Below are 20,147 nucleotides of genomic sequence, written 5' to 3'. Positions count from 1 at the left end.
CATATTACATACATGCTTTAACTATTGTACATATTGCGCAAAACGAATTACATATAAATTATTATTTACTGTTACAAACAAGAAAAATTAACTGATTTTTGTCATAGCGTGTCCTTTAAGAATAAAGTGATATATTGCTCCTAAACTTTGTATCAGAAGCATATACATATGATAAGAAATTTCCGATATATCGACATATCATAATAGTAGAGATGTTACGTGTGAAACTATAATGTAGTCTAAATACAGAATTATAAGTTATTATATACATTTTGCGTTAGAGAAAAATTATGCATTTTTGATTTGATAAATTTAAATACTGACGATGAAAAATAAAAGCATATAGAATGCGACGAGATAAAGTATCATTTACAGACTAAAATTTACAGTGCTCATAATTTTAGTTTTTAAAATGAAGCTTATGAATGTATGTTTTAACAAATAGTAGAATATTGCAAATGCAAAAGTGTGGAATAATGATGGAACGTCGAAAATATGTAAATTTTAGGTTGAAACATTTACATAAAAAATTTCAAATTTTACCGTGAATTTTTTATTCACAGAAATAACCTAAAATATTTCAGAATTCTAAAATGTGTGATTAAAATAATGTAATTAAATTATACTATATTTTAAACACAAGTTTGTGAAATATATGTGTACTATGTTATAATGATTTGAAGGTTACTGATAAATACTACTTAGGAATTAAATACCTATCAGAATGTGTTGAGAATATTTCCAACAGTAATAAATTAATTTATTAAATTTATTAATTATCAAAAATCGGAAGGGAGTACATATTTATAAACATGCTCACTATTTTTGCTTTTAATTGCTATAAATTTTATGTTTGTGAAATTTCAAGTTTTTAATAATAACAATTTCTGTTGTATTTTTTAAACTTAATTTAATATCTTTTATAATCAATGTGCATATTATTCATCAAATAAAATACAAATAAAAAGAAATGTAATTCGTGTATCAGTTATAAGTAAAGTTATAGAAAAATATTTATTTAATCCTTTATAATGGCATGACTGTATATTTTATATAATATGCCGATAAATCTTTTCATATTTGTTTATCAACCACAGATTTAAAATCAATGTTTCAAATTAAAATACAGTGACCAATTGTCATTTGTTATATATATCAACTAGCAAACTTCTAGTTACAAATAGTTAGAGAAGGAAAGAAATTTCTCCTGATTCGCATAGGAAACTTATCGAAAAAATCAACAGATTTTTATTATTACCAAATATGAATCTATCATTGGTTCTGTCTGTCATAAAACATCGATCATAGTCTAAGCCAACAAAAAGCTATATCCAAATCAGTCAATAGCATCTTGAATAGTAGAACTATTACCTTAAATATGTTATACATAGTGAGCTAAAATAAAAGTAATACGCAAAAATAAACAAGCGCATAGAATATATGTAACCTTGCATATCCTCACTAATTGCAAAAATGAAAAAATTGGTGTAGCAGTCGCTACCTTAAAAAGTAAAAAAGATGGAAGGGGGAAACGGGTAAAAGTATTTACGCAAAAGAGTCAGACATCAGAGCACGAATCGGTCGATCATGAAAGATCCGAGGTGGAACGCATCCGGGAATACCGTTTCCTCGCTATCGGAAACTAAGGAAATGGAGGGGAAACTGATTGGAACTGTTAACGTAAATACGTGAATCGATGTACGCGATCGGAAATCGGGATTAGTGAATTGGCTCACTGTTTCTCTCTTATACCCACTTCTATCGCTCTTTCTGTTATTCCCTTCTTCTCTTTTCCTCTCTCTTTCGCGCGGACTTCACCTTTTCCCTCTGTCTTTGGCTCCAACCCTATGCTGGCCCAGTGATTGTCCTTCGCTATTCATTTCTCCGTTTCTTCGTATTTCTTGTTTCCCCCCTTCAGTTCATTCAAGATCTCCCCTCAGACACTGTTGCCAGTTCACCGACAGTCGGAATTGAACGTTCGATCTTGCATTTGGCTACTAGTCTAGATTTCTGATTTGAGTGGTTGCAATCGAATGGAATCCGCTCTCTCGTACAGCTTGCTAGCCTCCGGCCGAATTAACTGAATCTACTTGTCGCAGAATTACGCGCCAGCGAACGTTGTATGCGTGCTGTTTCTCTCCACTCGCTATCTCTCGTGTTCTGCTTCTAACCTTAAGAAAGCTCCGTTTCTCATCTTTAAAACAGCTAATTTTGCGAAATGACTTCTGGACTTCGAAAATTTGTTAAGTTAATGATGATTTAATCCTTATCCATTCTTTGTTTTTTCAACTAGTTTTGAGGTTTGAGATGTTTTACAACAAAAATATCGAAACGTTCATTTTGTTCAGGTCTCATTCATTCCTTGTGACAATTTAATGTTTTGCAATGAATGTAGAAAATATGAACATGCAAGAATGTAGGAAAATAAGTAGTAGATAGAGATGGAAAAATTGTAGAAAATGAATGTATATATGATGTATTATGTATTCTAACGACAAGACAGAAATAGGAAGCTGCTTCTTTGTATTTTGTATGTTGCTCAATTCTCAAATTTTTTTGTACTTCGATTGATAGATTGATTGAGATGGATTGTTTAATGATTTAATATGAAGCGTGATTTGTGATGCTAAATAGATTTAATATATACAGCTTTCGTACTCATAATTGGAATATGCTACTACTTTTTCAGAAGTTGTTATAATTTTCAGATTTTTGTTTCTTCGGAATCCCGATTGGCAGTACAAATGTCGTATTATATTTATTTGTAGATGCTCTTTTAGAATTCTTACAATACAATAATTTTACGTAATGATAGATTTTATACTGAAAATTAAGGTAAATTTACTTTTTCTTTACGAATTGTTGGTTTTTTGTAAATGATATAGAGTAGTAAAGTAAAGATGACTCGGTTAAACAGTTTATATAATACATTAAGATTTGAGCACATGAATAAACAGAAGCAGAGAGCAAAAGAAAAAGAGAGAAAGACAGAAATCTTATGTTGCAACTAAAATTATTTTAAACTAAGTTGATAGATTCACGATATAAATTTTCCAAGGAAAAGTGTTGTCACTAAATTTGTAGTAAATCTTATTTTGCTGAACAGCTGTGAACCTAAAATTAATTACTTTCTACTTATATATTTTTATATATATTTGAGTAGTATGATATCACCCTTTTATGGTAATATCATTCGCAGCAAAAAATCAGTGAAACTTTTGTAGGGTTTGTCAGTAGCAAATCATTCTGAAGATTATTGATTTATATACATATATAATTGATTGATTATAATACAATACATAATATCATGTGCAGAGTAAGGCATCTAAAACAGGTCACCTGAATGACTTTGAAATTGTATGTTTCTTAAATCATTCTACTAGATAGTACATAAAAAAATGTATCATTCCCCAAAAAAAGTTGACATAACTTGTCCTATCACTAATATTAGGTGACCTGTTTTAGGTGCCTCGCCTGGTACAATTCATTCAGAATTCATTCAGTAATTCATTCAGAAAAGGTGTTACATTTATGCTTTTAAATCTCTGATCCAGTAATTACTAATAGTAGAATTTATTTAATTTATTACAATAAAAATTCAAGTTTGATGTTATAAATCAATTTGAAAAAAGTTTAATAACTCATGCCCTGATAAAAATTTTGCATTCGTATTAGAGTACATGTACACGGTAATTATACTTAATTTACGAAGGTTCGTAAATATTTCACGTTTTGCAGGCTTTTCGCTTGTAATATCGACGTGATTATTAATTGAATTTATAGTAATTAATGCATACGCCGGTAAAAATTAATCGTACGCGTATCATTTTTGGATTTTACTTTGAAAATTAAATTAAATCCAACGGTTCGATGATTCGCGTCGCGACAGTTTCATCAATTTCATTTCACCCTATCCAACAAGATTTTCAATGCATTGAAAAGTAAATGGAAAAACATTGAAAATAGCTATTCTGTCTTCTTTCCCTGCGTCAACTTCATGAAATATTCAAATTTTCGATGTTATATTACTCATTATAATTTTAACATTCGTATACCATATTCATAAAAATTGTTCTCAACTGATAAATTACTGACACTTTGTTTTTAGTATCTAATGTGTACTCTACTTTAAAAACTACACTGACAGAGAAAAATCGCTTTTGGATTAAATTGCCACATACAGGATGAAAGCTTAATTAAATTATCTATCACAGTAAATATTTCATCCATCGAGTAATATTTTTGTTAATTTTTTACAATCACGAATTAACGAAGTTTTTCGCAAAACTAAGGAAGTACTAGTTATAATCTTATATAGAACTCAAACTTTCAAATCTCAACATTTATGCCTATTATTTTCTTTATCCAATGATTATGTTGATGAATTTTTTCTCACATAAAAGAAAGCATTATTTAGTAACTCTAATTAATTAATCTTATTTAATAACCTTAACGAACTTTATTTAATAACACTCCGCATTCTCAAACTTTCCACGTTTCTGAATCTTACCTTTCTTAATCTCTCTAATAAATCATGTGCAGCAAATTTTGCACAAAACATCAATGTACTTACATTATTTTTATCATCAAATCACTATCGCCTTTCAACGTAGTTATTATATAATTCTTCTTTAAACAACAGATCCAATTTTTAAATTTCCTGAATTTTTCACAAAATGTGGAAAATATAAATAACGAACGATACTAACACCCTCAAAATTGAAAGAAAAAAGTTCGATCTAAGATACACATAGTGCATAACTGATTTTACATTCTAAAAAGTTTTGCAATTTATTTCTTCGCCGAGTCTAATTAAAATCTCTTGTTGAAATCAATGGAAAGCACGTGCAGGGTGTTTTCTATCATTTCGCGATCTCGTGGCCAACGCACGACACGGGTAAACGCGACATACAGGTAAGCGGTTGTGCGATCGATCCCTCATTGATCGCCTAGCAAATGCTTTTTACGAAATTGACTTCGTCGATGGAATTGAATTAATGTGTACCGAGATGTTCGTGCAGATTGCTGGGATGGTCTTGTTGGTAGTCTTGGCCGATCGCTTGTGTCGGCCACTATCTAATTACCTTAGAGCATAAACGTCAGCGACACAAAGCGATGTTGAAAACTGCCCCCGTATCAGTGTTTCAATATCGTTAACATCGCTACTACTGTAGCAGGGGAACTGATAAAAACTGACTGCTTTCGGAAATACTTCGACAATGACAGATTATCTTGATTTCCTACGTTTCAGTGTTTCGAACGATTAAATAAGTGAATTTTATTCTTAACTGTTGATTCTATCATATACATTAGTCATTATTAATATCTATGTATATACAATAATATCTGAACAATATATTATATTAGGACTAGGAGATGAACGCAATAAGTGACATTTTCTACTTTTTATAAGGGATATTTAATTTTAAACTTTTGTATATCTTATCATTCATAGTTATTCTATATTAAAATATCCTTTTCCAGATGTAAAATAAGACTAACAGAAAAATATCAGCGATATGTATTTCTATGACATTTTCTTATAACGTTCATATATTACATGTAATGTAATTGTTATATTAATCAATGTGTATATCATCTTATGCATAATGATTTGTATCATTAATATTCTTTGTGAAAATGTAGCACGATTAGTTTTGTAGTGTATTAAAATTATGAAATGTTACTTGTTGAGAAAATAGCCAAAGAACTGATTTATTTGCAGCACTATTCAGGAATATTTATTCTAAAAATTCTAGGTACAGGGAAAAGTAAAATAGGAATCAAGATATTCATGATCATCAGTTTTTATGACCATTATTTATGTGGTAGTAAAAAAAGAAAAGAAATCATCCCTTCGTCTATCTTTAGATAATAATATTATTTCACTTTCTGGAAATATTTAACCATAGAGAATTTGGAAAAAATATGTTAAATATAATATTTTTTATGTAAAAATGATATTTGATATTATTAATATTATACTATCAAAATGAATATTTCTTTATAAAACTACGAAACTGGTTTACATGACCAAGTTACTGTACAGAGTATGTCATTTGAATCTCCTTAGACAAATATCTCGAAAGATATAAGACATAGAAAAAGATGTTTTAAATAAAAGTTGTAACATATTAAGGGGAATAAATTGTGTTATCGTCTATTTAATTGCCATTGTGGTGACATTGAGAAATCTTTTAAATTCGACTTCGAATTTTTAAATTGGAATCTATATCTTCAAGTATATCGTCTTATGGTTAACATCAAGATACTTTCAAAATATTACCTAAACATATTTTCTGTATAAGTCGTTCTCGAGATATGATTCTTGGAATTGAGTTATTAAATTAAACCTTCAGACAAATGATGGTGGTTTAGAACTATTGTTTTCGTACTTACGACGATAAAACAGCTCTATTTTCTTTTTCTGAAAAAAGAAGAGGTTTAGCACCACAACTGTGCTGCATATGGAACGCGCGGTTTTTGAATGTCCGCAAACCGCAACTTTAGTGTCTACTTCCTCTCCATAAAGAAGAGTTTTAGAAGGACGGTGTATACTGACAAGACAAAAACCACATCCTCCGCATTAAAAATAAGTTTCCGTTTCCTTCCGTTCGTGTTCCACTACGATTTAACCAAATTTTCATCGTTATATATATATTTTAATATTTTGCGTGCTTCTCTTTTCTATTTCTTTCTTTGTGTACGATTCTATGCATTTTTTAAAACGTAGTTAGGAATTATTTATTTCGTGTAATCACTGTTTTATTCAATGTTCAAAATTGAAGAGCTTTCCGAAAGAACCTAACACTAGTATGTATCGAATACTTGAATCATGAAGAAAATCGACTAAGAAATTGAGAATTATCTATTTTTAGAACTCCTTAATATTTGTAATATACAATATATTTAGGTATCCATGTTTTGAAATTAACACAATTAAAAATATTAGTCTCTTAAGAAATGGGAAGGTTTGCTTTTGAACATAATGCTTACATAACTTACGTCTTAATCTTAATTTCATTACTAAAGCAAGCTTATGAACAGAAAAGATCCTATGAATCTGTGGTATATACATATGTATACTATGTTTTGTAATTATACAACTATTTATTCTAATTATACAACTGTCTATTCTATAATTTATTCTTAAATTAATATAAATATAATCTATTCTTTTTAAAGAAGAGAAGAATAAATTGTTTCCTAATCATTTCAAACATGGCATATTTTAACCCTCAATAAACCAATTACAAGAGATTTAATAAGTAATAATTTAAATTAAATATATAAATTCAATAAATATTTTCTATCTAATACATTTAATACCTATGTATATAAATTGAAAGCTTTTGGGTGGTTTTATAAGTTTTTGGACAACCTAATAGATATGAAAATCTGAAGAAAAAAATAATTTACTGAACTTACTAAAATTTATTTTTAAAACATCTGTTAAAGTATGTCAAAATATGCGAAAACGTGCAATTGTACAATGTTAAAAATCCAATCGTGTTTAGTCGAAATAAATCATAGCGCACTTGTGCAAGGTTGAAGCGTGCATGCAAGAAACTTCAGAAATGATAGAAGCTCATGGGTGGACATGATTTAAAAATGAATTCGATGACAGTGAATCGATCGTGGACAGACTCGCCAGCCAGCCCATCTTTATGCTCACATGCGAATGAAAAATTAAAGCATTCGTGTCAGATTTGACTAACGATCGTGGTTTATTATTCAAATTGGTGCTTGTCTTGACCACTGTCATTGCGAATGCTCTGTGATGAATTGCATCGAAGAGGTAAAATATGTACGTGTTTAAAAAGTTCAAGTGAGGTTATAGAAATCTTATAAGTTGAAAGATACTATGGATGTTGCTACAATGTACAACAATGTACACTAATTAATTCTTATTGGTTGGTTATTCTTGGTTATTCTTAATAACTTATTGATAGTTTATGAAATGAGCGTGTATCATACATTTTTAAAAATATTTTATTACATATCGTCGGTTTCTTAGAAAAATGAAATAATTAAAAAAAATATATTGCGGAAGATATTGGTTTGAGCTAGAGTTCGAAGTAGAAAATTATTAATTATTCATTTATTTAACAAGGAACCTTTTTTTCTTTCCAATTTAGTTTGAATGATACCTTTTAATTTTTAGAGGTTTCTGGTAAAATATTGTTCGTGTACGTATACTACTTAATATTTAGATAGATGTAAGACAACACTATTTTTATCGTAATATTATTTTTATTAAATAATGCAATTTTATTTGATAATTATGATAGTGCTATCCTAGTAAAATGGTTCATTCTTATAACTACGATACATTCTTATAATCCGCTAGGTTTCATTGAGAGAGGAACCGTACTAAGGAACAAATTTTGTTAGAAAACATTAAACTCAAAGTGTAAACTATTCGAATAGGAAGATATAATGAATAGTAATTAACATTTACATAAATACTCTTTTAGTCTCAGTCATCATAATCTACATTATACATCACAAATCAATTAAAAAATAAATAAATAAATCTTAATTAACGATTTGGATATTTTTATTATCCTTCATTTCTGAATAAAAATATCTACAATTAACATTAATTAAATAAATTAATCCAAAGGAATCTCGTTCTTTTTCTCTACTTATTTGTGATTACTTATTAAAAAAGTTTTCTAAAAATAAAAACTGGTTCTACATCGTCTTATCATCTGTGCACAAAAGGCTTCTTTTTTCATTTCATAGCGTAATATTTTATTCTGATTTCTATCATATATTAATTCTGTGACAGCATGTGTAATTACGTAACGTGAACAGTTTACTTTTTCTTTACTTCTTCTACAAGGTTAGAAAATAGACAACTTAAAAAAACTATTATAATTTTTTTATCGATTTAACAAGCATATAAAATACTGGCTTTCTGCAAAATATATATGTGTGTATGTACTTCTGTGTTACTTGGAAGTTCCATGTTTGTTTTTATAATTTTTAATTGCTACTTTATTCTTTTTTCCATTACACTATTATAGAACGTTACTGCACTATTGTTGTACAGTACACACATGTACTTGATCTATTTATATTAATCATTAATTTCTCAATTTCTGCATTGAAATAATAAACCATAATTAATTAGAATCGTTTTTACGTTAGGAAATAAAATGTCAGTAATAAATAAAATTCGCTTTTTGTTAATCGTAATATGCAATAGTAAATTTCCATTAGATTCGCCTATTTATATACCCAACACTGCACCTTTTCATTTCACCACAAAAATGAAAGATCGAAAGAATTTAAAACAATATAGCTTGCCCAAAATTTGCCAATAACCAGTCTCGTAAGAACAAATACCAACATACGAGGTCAATACCGCTGTCTTAGCAGTGCAGCGCATCGTTCCAGAATTGTTAATTTCTACGGTATGTAATTTTCCGGTGGTCATCGATTCGGGGTCGATTACAGGCGCGAATACTTAAACGAGCAGTGGTTCGCACTTTTGTTGCGAAGAAACGAGAGAGACTTTCGAATTGGCTTATCGCATCACCGTGCGGAAGATAGTGGACATTCCATGACCAGGACAAGTAAGTATATGCTCTATAAATTGCGCGTTATACAGTCCATTCGGGAACGAGATAACCAGGTTCGGTTGTCCGTGGTGCGATTGGTCCTCTTCATCGCTTCGTTCCTTTCGCCTTGGCAACGGGGGCCGTTTCCGCGGACTTTATGCGGTTTCTGACGAAAGTACCGGGAGTTTGTGACCATCAGAATCGACGAGCAATTCTTCGATAAAGCACGTCCTTGAATGGCCTCTTGTCCCTTTCGTTCCGGATCGTTCCGTCGCTGCGAAAAGTATCCAGATATGCAAGCAGGTTGTCCACCATAAAATTACGCCATTCGCCTAAACCGGTGCCGATGCTAGAAAATCAGGCTTTCACCAACCGAGCACCCTGCTTCTTGCTTTTCCTTTTTCGAGATGGTCGTTTTTTGGCAATGTTTCGATCTTGAAATTTGTATGAACTTGTTATATCAAATAATACTAATAGAATACTAGTAGCTGAACTTGATCATAACTATATTTCAAACGAAGTTAGAAAAACTTAATACAGGAAGATTTTACATTATTTAACGCATTAATGACTTCTGATGGATTATTGTAAAAAATTGGCATTACTAGATCTACAATAATAAGGAGGCAAAAATATTTGAATTGAAGGAATCGAAGGGAATTTTTGCATGCTCGATGTTGTATATCATACACAATGAGTAAAATTGATTTCAACTGGTGCATTTATGTTATCCATACAAAACTATCCGAAAAAATATATTTTTATAATTAATAGAAACATAATTTTATCACAAGCCAAAAATTTCAGATGGGAAAGGATTAAAACGAAAGGACAGTTGAAATTACCATTGTTGTCAATAATGCGATTTAGCTCTGCTTATTTTAGACTCTATTAATAAATATCAAACTTATGAGTCTCGGCTATTGATTCCTGACTTGTTTGATTTCGTTGACGTGTTACTAACTCGTATCATTTTTTCTAACACGTTTCTTAAATGATGTAACACAATATCTCCAAGGAATAAGCACGTTTACATCTTTATAGTGTTAATTAACTGCTTTATAAATCGTTCGATCGTAGTGTATCAGGCTTTTGTTTTTCAAATGACTCACGATTTTTACACCTATCTTGAGTTTTTATATCTTGGTATCTCATAGATCTTTATGACTGAACTCTCCCAACATTTCGTTCAATCTTCAATCTTTAAACAATTAACCATTCCTGGAATCGATCATCTTGAATTATCTCGTCTAATGAAAAGGAACATTCAGATATATCGTGGCAAAAGTATAGATCGCTTTATTTCAGAAGTCCACAGTTTTTTGTCGTTATGTCTTCAACAGAATGGATACCATTAACGTTGAAAGTCTGGCCATCGATTTTACCAATAAAATCTAAGTTTCGTTTTGCCTCGATACTACGTAGTCTGGCGATTTCGTTCTTTTTACGAGTTGGTACACGTTATTCCATGCGCGTGTATGTGTGTGAGCGCAAGCGTTTCTATATTTCAATAACAGGAACAAAGTCTGGCAACCGTCATATCGCGACTGATTTTAACTACACTTCTCGTTCATTGTACTAATCAAAGAAAAAGTTTTCCCCGACAACCGTTGTCTTTTTATTTCCTTCTTTTGTTGCTGCGCCCGTTGCGTTTGTTCAATTCTCCTCCCATTTTCGATTCTCTTTTTTTGTTACGATATCTTTTGATGTGTACACTTGTTAAATATTATTTGATACAAAGACTGTAAAAATGAAAAATCTATATTGTAATGTACGTTACGTCTGAAATGTCAAAAGAAAGGTATATTATTCGATTATATTGAAAATATGTTCGACAATTCTGAAAATTCTACGTTACATTCAATTACGTTAAACTATATAATTGTATATGTAGAATGATTTAATCGGAATTCTGATGTTGTAAGAAAAAGTCTAATATTAATATTAATTCATGTATTCGTAATATTCATAACATTGACATTTTAATAATAATTGCCTACATATATGAACATGAACGAAAACAAGAAGTAGATACCCAGTGTACATACTACAGATTGAAAATTTATAATTACTTTGTTTTCAGCTTTATCGATATTCAAATGCTTACGTTAATAATTCGAAATTAATGTGTCACAAAAAGAGATCAAACTTCAAAAGTTTTCTCCTTTCTGAATGATACGATGTTACACAACTTTGTCATAATATATACAATTTCGTCAATTTTCATCGTCATCGCTAATATTACATATTAAAAATTTTACATTCTTACGTATAATTCATTCAGTTTTAACTAAAAATTAAAGAAAGGAAATAGCATCGACGCGAATAATATGTTCCGCAATAAAGGGGCGAGATGGTTTGTTGGAAGGCCGAAGAACAAATTCTTGTCGGTTCATTCGTCTCTTCTTGTCGCGTCCCCATCAGGACTCGAATGGTCGGGATCGATTTGAAAATCGGAATAGCGGCGCCAAAAATGTCTTCATCTTCCAAGTGTACCGCCGATAAAGGCAGGGAAATGATAGGGCTGTAAACTCTCGCTGTATAACCCGCGACTGGATGACTCGAATAGCTGGATCGCCATCGTAGAACCCTACGACGAGTCCGTCACCCAGTGAAAAGGTAAAAGGAATCAACGATGTGAATCGATCGTAAAAGCATCGACATTGGTACTCGCGAAGTGCAACCACCCTGTCGATAAATACTTTAGAGTTTAGCTTCTCCGATCCGCTGTTCTTCAATCTTTGTACGTATTCGATTGTGCCGACGGAACGATCGGTCAAGACTGAAGAGCAGTGACCGCAGTAAAGACAGGAAACACTATGGTGTAATAAAAGTAATGAGCTACGCTGTTTGCAGGTCTATTCACCAGTGAATCCATTTAAACGTCAAATCAGACTATCAAGATGCGAGTACGATACGCGATACCGTTTTATTGCGACTAACTAAGAGTTAGTTAGCTCAGTTATTTAGGGTCCATGAATTGAGAGTCTTGAGAACGTGTCTTGGAATACAAAATTTTGGCGATGGGTAATCTATATAGAGTGAAATCGTTTCGTGATGCACGATCGTTGTGTTCGGAGTGGAAGTGTTTCATTCAGATTTTATGATTTTATTATGATGCGATATACGAAGGCCACGTGGGAAAATATAATAGGGCCATTCCTGTTGATATTTTTACTTTTATGTTACAACGAAGTAGCGACTACAAGAAAATATCTTAATAGGAAATGGTTAAACAAGAGAATAACCCGATAAATCGATAAATTCGAAAATATTATTAGCAGTTTGAATATTGGTGATAGATTCAGAATGTTTTCTAAGAAATTAGTAACATTAGCATATTTGTTACGTTAGCATGATTAATTAATATTAATATTAGTCTGGATAATTTATGTTGGTAAATATTTTTTTAATGTTCAGGAAGATGACAGGAACAAATATTTAATTCCAAAATCAAATAAAAATAGATCTGATATGGAATTGACAATGGAAATGAGTTGACAATGTATTGAGTTTTAAAATACTGTTCGATAAAAGGAGAAAAGTTTATGATATCCACTTATGACCTTTATATGAGATGTCCGATTTCATAAAATGAAGAATTTGTTTGCTATCAGTAGAGTTTTCTTTTTATTAATAGAAATACATTTTATTTAAAATTGATATATTTTTTTTATAGAGATACAATGCCTCTAGTACTATTTTTGAAAAATATTTTTTCATTAGATTTTGTAAAACACTGCAAGTTTACTTGCAACCTCTTCAATGATCAAAATCATTAAAAATCATATTGTATGGTACCTACAATGTGTAGCTTTCGTCACAAGCTTGGTTTCAACGACCAAACTTATAATAGAAAATGTTTCGAATTTCGTGCTTATTGATTATATCGTTGCAAAGAAAATCTTAAATAATTTTCAATACTGTTTCAAACAAAATATATATGAAATGAAAGAACATAGATCGATATCCAATTTTACGTGAATTATAATGCATGTAAACAATATATGTATGTATTTCGCGATCCAGTCTGGCTAACGAATTTGTAACCAAACATTTCATATGGTAGATAGAATTTAATACAGATATTTAGGGAATTTCTATCTATATATTGTTTAATTTATAGTTTGCTGCTTTTGTACAAAGATAAGTTATATGAAAATAAAGTGTGAATATCAATGAATAAAATAAGTGAGCACGATAATATTTCATGAAAGAGAAGGATAACAAAGAATGGTATCAAAGCTATTTCCTTTTTAGAGTATTGGTACTTTTTCGTGATACAAAATAGCTAACAATTTTTCTTAAAACGCGTATATATTTATATACTTTCCTTTCGTAATGAAGTTACTACATTCTTAAATTATTATCTAATTCTAATATTCTTTATATATTTATTTCTCGTTGAATTAGCCTTTTTTGTATGTGATAGTATATTTGTTGTATACTATTAAGAATTTATATTAACAAACTAAATAAGAAGTAGAATACTTACAAAGGATAATGATAATAATAAATCATTATGCAAATTAGTGCATATGGTTTATATCAGACTAAAATATTACATATAAAATACAAAATATCCACGCTATAAATTGCAATATACTATCTAAATTTTTTAGATACAATGTACATGAATTAGTAAGAATAAATGTATCCATTAAATAATTAATTCAATAATTAATCTTTAAATCCTTTAAATCTTTGAAATACAATTATTTTTTTCTTCAAATTTCATTTGCTTCAATAACACAGCAAAAATCGCGAATTACAAAGAAATCTTAAACTTTTTTAACAATGAAACATTTAGTATAAGTTCAGATCAAATTTATCTGTATATAATATTCGATCACAAAGTCGAAAAGCTCGATTTGCGAATCACGAATCGTGCGGAATAAAATCTGCATTTCTAGCAGATACTACTCACGGAACGATGGCATTGGGGACAGATTCTTGTAATTTCGGAAAGTTCGTACGCGTCCGGAGAACGAAGAAGCATCAATTTTGCAAAAGTAATTTTTATTTGCCGCGGTATCGTGCCATCGGCTGCTTACGTAAAAGCTTTCTTCTCCGGGCTGCTTTGTGCATATACGCGCTCACGTAGGAGATACTGCTATGGGACGAAGACGAAAGAAAATTGTTATCGCTTCTCAACGCTACTTTCATATTAGGGTAGAAGCTTTCCGAAATTTTTGGGAGGAAGAAGGGCTCGGGTGACTACGTCGATTCAATTTGCCTAATGAACAAGCCCGGCTTAAACCGTCTCTGTCTACGGAGCACAATAAAACGTGGCTCTCATGACTCACTCTTCGGAATCGATTTTGTACATGGTATAAAACTACTCTCTCTCCCTCTCTTTCTCTCTATCTGACAATGCGAACGCTTCGCGTGGAGTTCGCTCGGTCGCGTCGGTCATAGCGTTACGCGTGCGAGAAAGTAAGACAGTAAAGGGAACTGGTATTGAGATATCGCGTGGGAGGGGCAGTGGGTACTGCTAGGTGATCGTAAATTTCAGCGAAATTGAAATTATAAAGTTGCTGTAAAAGCGACGCGGAAAGATTTCGACGAATGATAAGTCCTTTAATTTTACCTCTTGGATTTATTACGTTCGAACATGAGTAAGAATTTTCGAGACGTTACGCTTAAGTATTCTATCGAAGAAAGATGATCCATATAAAATTTATTTGATACATTCTATATTATAGACGATTTACATATTGCCGTAATTCATATATAAATTATGAAGAACAGATAGATAAAAGTGAGTAATTCTCTTTTTATAAAAATAAAGTTACGAAGATAATCTTAATTTTATATTATAGTTTATTTGTGCTTTTCGTATGTAAAATATTCCAAAGTGTTCTTGTTACACACGATTCCTATTCAGTGTCACGATGTTCATACAGAAAAAGCTATAAATAATATATTTTGTAAGACCGTTAAATTTTCCATATTTTTATTCTTAATTTCGTATACTATTGTTAGTTATTAATTGGTATATCTAGGTATTAATTCCTTTCCTCCTAGATATAATCATTAAATAAGATTATATTTATTTATAGGTAATATATACGTTTAGAAAATGCTTATGATCATCAACCAAATAATATTTTTAACGAATTATTTAAGTATCGTGTAATTTATATTAGTACTATTTAATTACCTGTTGAAAACAAGACGTTTAAATTATTCTGTTTCAAGTAATAGTTTCAAATTAAATCAATTTTGTATTTGAAATGAGAATTTTCCTAATTTATATATTAAATTGTTGCTATTTAGAATTTACTCTAAAACTTGCACATTTCTGTTTGTTTACAGAACTCCATAAGACATAATCTGTCATTACACAGCAGATTTATGCGAGTGCAGAACGAGGGTACTGGGAAGAGTTCCTGGTGGATGATCAATCGCGACGCGAAACCAGGCAAGTCGCGTAGAAGGTAAGTCGTTGTTCATTTTGTGAATGATTCGTCGTTGTCATGGTGCACACACAGACCACGATCTTCGTTGATGTGTCACAGGGCAATAACCATGGAGACTAGCAAATTTGAGAAACGACGTGGCAGGGTGAGGAAGAAGATCGAGGCGCTAAGAAACGGGGGGTTGCAAACTGACGCAACGCCTAGCCCCAGTAACAGCGTGAATGAGGGGTTGGATCTCTTCCCGGATAGTCCTCTTCAACCTGGCAGTGGATTTCAACTTTCACCTGATTTTCGGTATGTCTATATTTGATTTTTATTTGCATTATTTTCAGTACGTTCGGAATTTTATAGTAGCTCCGTGTTTGATCGTTTTCTTCTTTTATGCTTTAGTCTGAACTATTTGGCTAAGAATTACAATAAATTAGTTAGTTATTGTATTGAACTATTGTTTGATCTCTGAGAAACGATTGATTCTATTGTTAATGAATTTAGACAATACCATTTATCTTTGATATTCTTTCTTTTAAAAAAATCTTTCTTCTCTTAACCCTTAAATCTTATTGTGGCATTTTGTACTACCTAGAGGTCATAAATATTAGTCAAGTTATAAATTATTATAACTTGGTTTTAAGTAGTACACGAATAGACTGCGGATATTTATACACTTATAGAAGTTATGTATTATATATATTATATATTTATAAAAGTATGTATAGACGAGCTCATTACACTAATTATGCAAACATGGACAAAATATATTCAAATTATATTCAGTAGAAATTTTAATTACTCAATAAAATATATTGACTTGTTTATACATTTGCAACTTTTCTAAACAACTGGAAAATAAAAATAACGAAATACTTAATATAAAAAATAGAAATTTCTGCTTACGTTCTATTACTTTAGTTATGTTCATAAGAATATGAATTTGCATAAACATTAACAATTTACGTATGATGACAGATATATATTTCGATAATCCACAACCTTAAATTGAATTCTATAACTATGATTTTGAAGTTAGATAAATTCATTATTGAGATATCTCAGAATCCTATCAGACGGTTAAGCATTCTCATCTCATTACTATAATTAAAAGACAAATAAAATTCTATTTTGCTTTGATAGGAATGTATTTATTTGCATCATCATGATAGAATTGATGTGAAGTATTTATGTCCGATAGTTTAATACTTAATTTTATTTTCACAGATTTTTTGAGATATGAAAAAATTAATACTTATTTATTATTATTATTTATCACTAATTATTTTATGTTTTACAAAAGCAGTTCAATATTATAACGGAAAAGTAATTATACCTTTTATTATGTGGTATGAATGAAAAATGAATAGAAAATATTTATCTTAGCCAATTGGTTGTTAACCTTTCAATTGAATTTTATAACGTGAATTTTTCGAAGAATAAGATTCATTTTATAATTTATTAATATAGATGCTGCCTTGATTTTAATATTTTTATGCAAGAAATTGTAAAAAAGAATTTCATGGAACTTATCCATATTCGATATCTAAAAATATTTCATGATTATAATAACAGATTATTGTCTTAACAATTTATCTACGCTTTACCCTATTAACAAATCAGCGATTCATAATTAAAGAGAAACTATAAGAATTTCATAAAATTAATTATTTCAAATGTCCTTCCTTAAAATGAGGATTTATTAACGTTATATTTTAAAATTATTTTTATAAGTGTCTGAAAATTTAATTAATAAAGTTTAAAATAAAATTTCTTATTCGAATTTAATGCGATGTTCTGATATTTTACTAAACGAATTTTCTATTACTCCCTTAAGTACATGCTTTATTTAAAGCCCAATTTTAGAACGTTTCTTCCTTCATTTATCTTGTACATTGTTAATCGTATTTAATTAGTCGTGCCAATCATATTCAGTTATTATAAAATATAAAATTATAAAATCGCTGCTTTAAAGAAAAATTGTTTCTGAAGTTACCACTTTGCCATTCATTCTTTTTTTCATTTACTTATATCGTTCAATTTAATTCAATTCAAAATTTGACATAAATACATTTGATACAAGTAGAAATAGATGGTATTCTGAAATAATTCATCTCTGAAATAATATTTTACATACATTTTACATGAAATTTTGAAGGCACCACTTTGAAGCAATATGTCATTGACTATATTTAATTGTTGTTAACTCAAGTTAAATATTATATATTGTTATCTTAGTATTTATTTAAAATATTTAGCGTTAAGTGAGCGCAATTTTCTGGATAATAAATATTAATAAATAAATCCATTGCCGTACAACTTACGCATATAATTATCTGTTTTTACAATGAAATAAAATTAACTTTTATAAATAAAAGACTGACGAAGAATAAGACTTACAAGAATATAAAATAAAATAACTTAATATTGCAAATGAAGCATCAAAAATAATCTTTTACACATTTTGATTTTACAACTTTTGATATAAAATTGCTGTTTAAATTTGATATAAAATTCCATGCAAAATTGAACACATCAATTGATTATTTGCTAATTATTATATATTCTGAAATTGATATTTAACTATTAATGATATTACTTTTATTGAAATATTAATCAACATTAATCCAATTGAAAGGTTAATGCAACTTTATCTCTCGTGTTTACTTCAAATATTTTTATCATTAAAATATTTATACTTAAATTAGACACAATCGTAATGTATTATACAAAGTAAATATATTTTTTGTTTTTCATTCATTATGCTTACTTTTAAAAAATATCGCGTATTATTTAGAAATTGTTTGCATTACAAATTGCTCGATATTGAATATAATTCTTATATTTATTTTTGTATAACACATAGTTAAAAATATCAGCTGCAATGCGCTCTATTAGCAAAAAGTACAGAACCACTATTTTATATTATGCTTTTGTACTAATCGTAAACTACACATAATGCACCACTCTTGCTTTATAAATAGTTTTGCAAAGTACATCATAGAATATATGTACGTATCATTGGATTATGTAATAAGTTCGCATTTCCGTCCGTGTTTCTTCAAAAATACGTAAAGGTTTGTTAGTTTGTTATAAAATCTATTTGATCAACGATATGTGTATGTATCTTCTTATTTTATTATCCTTTGTTTTCAATACGATCACTTCAAATACCAGCGTCTGTCCTTTTATTAAAAAATTTCGATATGTGTATGTGTATTTGTGCATGCGTACATTTACATTCTTTAAAGGGTTATTCTAGTCTACACATTTGAAAAAATCGAAATTTTTTTTGGAAATCATATTTCCAAAGTTTAGACATTCAAGAATATGCTCTTAAAAGGATTTTTCAAAATTTCAATTATTTTATGAGTTACAGCCATTTTTGTCCGACCGGAACAAATGAACAGTAAACGGTAGACTCTGCCCATCTTTATCGTATTTTATCCCTTTTTCATGTATTTTTAATTCAATAATTCAATTGGAACGATGTTTGGGTTCTGAAATCCAAAATAATAACGAATCGTTAAATTCGTTAATATGGACTTTTGCTCCGAAGCACATCCACGCAGGAACGCAGACGATTCAAATTTCCACTTTCCTCGCAGCATGTATTTTCAATGAAGGCTTTATATCCATATTAAAAATCTTAAATGCCATGGAAATCACGATTGGCCCAGAAGCTCATGCGTTCACAGTCGGGCAAGACGAAGTTCGCATCGAGCGCTCTGAACTCCGAGCTTCAGAGGCATCAAAGGAAGCCAGAACTACTCGTCTCCATGAAAGAACTTCGGAGAATGAGCAGTTTAAAGTAGAGAAAGGTTTCTTGTATAGAGCAGGAATCGCCGATTAAAAATATGTAAATATGCTGTACCATTCTATGAGTAAAATTACCGGAAACTTGTCTCAAAACTTTAAACGCGTTTTTCTCGAAACTACTTTTTCGCGTTGGCGTGCACGATATCTCGAGTTGTAATAAACCGATTTATTTGAAATTTGGTGTGAATATTCTTTATATATTCCTCTATCGCCTGAACCACGCTTAGATCAAAATTTTTAATGTTATTATTTTTAAATAATTCGGAATTGTCAAAAAAACATACCAAAAAGGAAACTTTTTCTTCAAACGGCCACCATTTTGTGACAAAATATTGTTTTGACTTTTTCA

At 30.0% G+C, this 20,147-nt stretch overlaps 1 protein-coding gene and 1 long non-coding RNA gene across 5 annotated transcripts in view; both read left to right on the top strand.

Moving 5' to 3' along the window:
- Positions 1–20,147, top strand: part of LOC126917799 (forkhead box protein O) — a 339,440-nt gene that overhangs the window by 202,156 nt on the left and 117,137 nt on the right. For all 4 annotated transcript variants that reach the window (XR_007711067.1, XR_007711064.1, XR_007711066.1 and 1 more), the window contains 2 exons: positions 15,888–16,009; positions 16,091–16,285. Coding sequence is in view for 1 of the 4 variants with exons in the window: in XM_050725096.1 (XP_050581053.1) it covers positions 15,888–16,009; positions 16,091–16,285 (317 nt within the window). In the remaining 3 variants the exon portion in view is untranslated. The remainder of the gene's footprint in view (positions 1–15,887; positions 16,010–16,090; positions 16,286–20,147) is intronic.
- Positions 1–20,147, top strand: part of LOC126918292 (uncharacterized) — a 263,782-nt gene that overhangs the window by 228,318 nt on the left and 15,317 nt on the right. The gene's annotated exons all lie outside the window — the stretch shown is intronic.

Source organism: Bombus affinis, chromosome 1 (genome assembly GCF_024516045.1).
Source record: "Bombus affinis isolate iyBomAffi1 chromosome 1, iyBomAffi1.2, whole genome shotgun sequence".
NCBI classification, from domain to species: Eukaryota; Metazoa; Arthropoda; class Insecta; order Hymenoptera; family Apidae; genus Bombus; species Bombus affinis.
The sequence above is the reverse complement of the archived record's forward strand: the minus strand, read 5'-3'. Positions and strand labels throughout refer to the sequence as shown.